The sequence below is a fragment of the Nannobrachium achirus genome (assembly GCF_963921795.1).
Source record: "Nannobrachium achirus genome assembly, chromosome: 19".
Classification (NCBI taxonomy): domain Eukaryota; kingdom Metazoa; phylum Chordata; class Actinopteri; order Myctophiformes; family Myctophidae; genus Nannobrachium; species Nannobrachium achirus.
In genome coordinates this window covers 16914875-16916830 of record NC_137826.1, presented here as the reverse complement: position 1 = coordinate 16916830, position 1956 = coordinate 16914875, and the positions used below count along the sequence as shown (strand labels likewise).

Here is a 1956-nt window from a genome sequence, read left to right as displayed (position 1 = left end):
ATTGCTGCTTGTATGCCCATACTGGAGATCCCTGACGTCATCAGTATAGGCATATCTGAACAGTTGTTCTGGACAACTGGATATCCATTATGCTATATATGGACATATCTGTTGGATCAGCGGGTCTGAAGTCATGATGACACGTTTGTTTGGATCTGTTGTCAAGCTGTCACAGTCATCATTAAACATGCCATATTTGTGTGTAGCTGCGGTGAGAACTCTATATATGGTTATGTGTGAGTCATAGTGATGGCGTGGTCCGCCACTTATTATAGCCAATCTTTATATAATATATGATATACAGGATTATGGGCATAACATTTTATGTAATTTGAAAGACAGATCGGTTTCATCTGGTGCTTTTGCAGACATGGAGGTGAAGGACACTAATGCCGCTATGCTCAGCAACTATGAGGTGTTCAAACTCCTGACGGATCTGAAGGAACAGAGGAAGAAGGGCAAGCACAGCGCCGGACAGCAGAACCTCGACGTCGTCACGTCTGAGACGTTGCAGTACCTCTCACAGACGCCCTGCAGCAGGCAGGGCCCAGAGACGATCAAAGAGTTCCTCGCCGCTATGATGCCTCACAAACTCACAAAGGCTGAGAAACTACAGCTGCTGAACCACAGGCCACGGACAGCCGTGGAGATCCACCTGATAGTAGAGGAGTGCGGGGAGAGGCTGTATGAGGAGCAGATCGACGAGCTCATTCAGACGGTGACCGGCATCCTTCCTGGAGATCCAGAGAAAGATGCACCGATGGATGAAACCACACAGCATAAGCAGAGCGGCTGAACCAAGACCAAGAGACCTCAAAGCGCAGACTAAAAAGAAAATATGGACGAAAGGAACCGTCACGTGATTCATTGGTTTCGACACACCCATTTAGAACCAGTAGAAGCCCGAGAAACATACCCTTCTTTACCATTGATTTTGCAGTTAATGGGACCAAAATATATGAAAATATGAACTAAAATTCAACAAGAAAAAATAAGTATAAAGTCCGGCCAAAATGTTTCTGCAACCAGCAAGAAGGACATAGCGACATCTGTTGGACCATTTATTAGAACTGCATGCTGATAATAACTTCCTATTTGGCCTCAAATCAGAGCTTCCTTGCCACCTGCCACAAAGGCATCAAGAACCACAGACTTGCTTACACTGTGGGATCCTTTCCTTTCACTCTGGGATTGTGCAAACGGAGGCAGACTGACCCGTAGGGCCTTTGCAAACACCTTGAACACTATTACTCTGCTGACTGTGAGGAGCTGCTGATAGCCCTTCCCTTACACACGCCTACACATCCCACCTTTATACAGGTTGATGTCCAAGGGTGCCGGGCAGGTAGTTTAACACCTGGCAAGACACCACCTGGGCCAGATGGCATCCCAGGGCCAGCTATGGTGCTCAGGCTTTGTGCAATGGAGCTCTCCACTCTTATCTGTTTTAACTTTGAACAATACGGTACCCAACCTATAGTGTAGTGGTTCTCTAAGTGGGCTCTGCGGACCCCTAGGGGTCCTTGAGGGGGTTCCAGGAGAATGTGGAAGTGGAGTGGTATTGTTCGGTACAGGATCATTCGGTTTGGTACTTTCGGTTCGGTATTCGGTTCGATATGTTGCACCCCTAATATATATATATATATATATACAGGTATATCTTTTTCATCATATTTATTTTATCAAACATTTAAGAGAGAAAAAAGAATGTGCTCAAATAAAACACATATGAGAATACATTTACAGGGAAGCACAAGAAATGAATCAAAAAGCTAAATAAAAGGCAGGTGATTTCCATAATAGTAAGTACTCGACTGTAATTGTGTTAATATGGCTCAGAGAGTCCACCAAGACGTCTGGCTTGGATTGTGTTTTTCAACATTGCCGGCTGAAGCTGAGCACTGGTTTTTAATCATTCTTCCTTGGCTCCAACATCAATTATTTCAGTTTTGTCTT

The 1956-nt window shown here is 44.7% G+C and overlaps 1 protein-coding gene across 1 annotated transcript; it reads left to right on the top strand.

The window, feature by feature from the left end:
• Positions 1–370: 370 nt before the first annotated feature.
• LOC308304639 (DNA-directed RNA polymerase III subunit RPC9-like) lies at positions 371–796 on the top strand (the record flags this gene model as incomplete). The annotated part of the gene is made up of 1 exon (XM_080749263.1): positions 371–796. The coding sequence occupies one exon, from the start codon at positions 371–373 to the stop codon at positions 794–796; it is 426 nt and encodes a 141-aa protein (XP_080605389.1).
• Between the last annotated feature and the right edge of the window lie 1160 nt (positions 797–1956).